The sequence below is a fragment of the Punctularia strigosozonata genome (genome assembly GCF_000264995.1).
Source record: "Punctularia strigosozonata HHB-11173 SS5 unplaced genomic scaffold PUNSTscaffold_7, whole genome shotgun sequence".
Lineage (NCBI taxonomy): Eukaryota > Fungi > Basidiomycota > Agaricomycetes > Corticiales > Punctulariaceae > Punctularia > Punctularia strigosozonata.
The window spans coordinates 101,173-103,638 of NW_006767439.1; the positions used below are offsets into that span (position 1 = coordinate 101,173).

At 58.1% G+C, this 2,466-nt stretch overlaps 1 protein-coding gene across 1 annotated transcript; it reads left to right on the forward strand.

The window, feature by feature from the left end:
- Positions 1 to 7: 7 nt before the first annotated feature.
- On the forward strand, positions 8 to 2,386 carry PUNSTDRAFT_134551 (uncharacterized protein; the record flags this gene model as incomplete). The annotated part of the gene is made up of 3 exons (XM_007384044.1): positions 8 to 239; positions 1,278 to 1,367; positions 1,419 to 2,386. 3 exons carry the CDS (start codon positions 8 to 10, stop codon positions 2,384 to 2,386), a joined length of 1,290 nt encoding a protein of 429 aa, XP_007384106.1.
- Between the last annotated feature and the right edge of the window lie 80 nt (positions 2,387 to 2,466).

Genomic DNA, 2,466 nt, shown 5'->3' on the forward strand with positions numbered 1-2,466 from the left:
ATCCTGCATGTGTTGGTCGGCTTGCTCGTTCTCCCCGTTTGGGCCCTGCGTGCCGACCGGATTTGTGGCGGAGGGGTTCACGGTGGGGGGGGTCGCTCCGCCGGTGGCGGGCGCGCCGGCGGTAGGGGGTGCCGCTGTAGACGGAGCGCCTCCAGTGTGGGGCGTGCTGGCAGGGGGAGCGCCGGAGGGGGGCGCGCTCGTGCGGGGTATGGCGGCGGCGGGCATGCCTGCGTGCTGCGGTGCGTCCTGCATCTCCAGTTCCGGGGCAGGCGACGGGCCTCGCTCACGCCTTGGTTCCTCGTGTTGGAGGGAGGGGCTATTGTTTGCGGTGCTGGGCGTCTGGGTGCCGTTGCCTAGCATGCTCCTTTGGGAGTAGGGGGTGATGTGCTGTGTGTCGCGGTTAGGCGGGTGGGCGTTGGTATAGTTCCTCGAGTCCTTACCTCAGCCTGGGCCTCGCTTCCTCCGGGTGTTGGGGAGGGGGATGTGTCCTTCCTCGGTCGTTGGTGGTTCCGGTTCGAGCGAGGAGGGGTGCCAGGGTGTTTTTCGCCCGCGTTGGCTAGTATCTGTCCGCGCGGGCGGAGGCTCTCTGGGCGTGTCGCTCCGTACAGGGTGGGCGCTGTGCGTAGTAGGGCTGTGGTGGTGGTGGGTATGGGTCGGGGGGTTACGTCGTCTTCCGGCTATTCCTCCGCGGTTTTTGTTCAGTTTTTTTTCCCTTGCTGCGTCGCTTAGGGCATTCGTTTCTGTTTTGCTAATTTTAGTTCACGCGTTCACGTGGTCGGCAGCTGCGGTTGGCTTTGCTCGCGCGGGCGGCGACGTGCTACTCTCTAGGCCCCCACCGTTGGGTGTCGTGCAGGGTAGGGATGTTGGGCACTCGGTCGGCCTATGGTACCGTTGCTTTTCATGGTATGCGGACGCCACTGGTGACGGGTTGGTTTGGCGCTCATATGGAGCGCCTGCGCATGGGGTTGCGCGGCCCTTGCGGGCGGTTTGTACTACTGTGCAGTAGTTGGAGGGGGGGCTCCGGTAGAATAGTCTCGCAGCGAGATATCCTCCTTTTGGTAGAAAGGAGTTAACCCCTCCGTCCGTACTGTTAGGTACTGAGTGGACAGAGGGTTAGCACGGGTAGGTACCGTGCCTAACATTTCGACGGTAGAGTCAAAAGCCAAGGAGCCCCCCACACACTCCTTCTTCCATCTCTCATACTCACGGCATCAAACTTGTTACGACGCCGGCGATATCGCCTTCCTTCGACAATTATTCTATCATTACGACTCCAGGCTCTCCACCTGGCCTCTCTCTAGCATCGCTGGGCTCCTCACCAAGTCTCTCTTCGCTGGACATCAACGATTCCATCAAATCGTTCGATGGTCAGTACGATTATTGTAATACAAAGGATACAGCTAATAACTTCGACACAGAACTCGGATATCCATCGTCAGAGACCGACGAATCTCCTGACGAGGGGGAGACGACGCAGGCTACATGCAACGCCGTTGTTCCAGCCCCTACTCCTGGAACGGCTCTCGCATACATCACCGATCTCCTGCGACAACTACAGGAGTCTCGCGATCGATCCTCTTCGTCCGGCACATCACCCGAGGTCATAGATCTCACGAATTCCGATTCTGACAACATGGACATGTCTATAGACGATCCACACACCTTTTCCAACCCGCTCGAGCGATCTCAACGCTCGAATCATCGCCTACATCCCTTTGACATCTCTGGCACTGTTCCTATCGGACCATCGGATTGGAATACACCCTCGGCTTCACTGTCCCGCTCCCAGAAGCGTGCTGAACGACGTCGTCGTAATCGCGAACTTCGCAAGAAGATCGTGTCGCCTCCTCCTCATGCAGCTCGTCCTACCTGGAAGCGGCTCCCCATTCCTCTGTCCGCTCGGATTTCTCCTCATCTGCTATCGCAGATATTCTCCACGTTCACTCTCAACCCAGCACTCACTTCCAACTCCTTCCACGACTTGTCTGAGTCCGAACGTACCGCTCTACGCATCGGAGTGATATCCCTTCACAACAGGATCGCCTCTTCAGCTCGTCATGCTAATCTCATCCTCGAGCGAAAGCCGATCCTCAAGATACTTGACCATCATGTTTTCGACAACGCTATCGACTATCGCATCGGCTCAGGACCCCATGATTGGGTCCGTGACATCAATATCGGTTCCTATCCTGCAGGAAACCGCGCTGTCGACCATTATTGGGGCCATACCTCAAATATCACCCCTCGTCCTATTATCTCCCCTCGTCTCGCTCGCCAGCTTCGTCTTCATGCTCCCCAGTACCAGGGAGTTCACGGCGTCTGGCTCGATCGGTTTACAGGGCACGCAGAACGCGTACGCGACCCAAGGACTCGGTCCCGCGTCTAAGCGATACCAAAATAGGAAATTACCCGTCCTTTTGGGACATAGACTTTGCCTGCGCCTTCCGGCATCTCGGACGCCTTCAG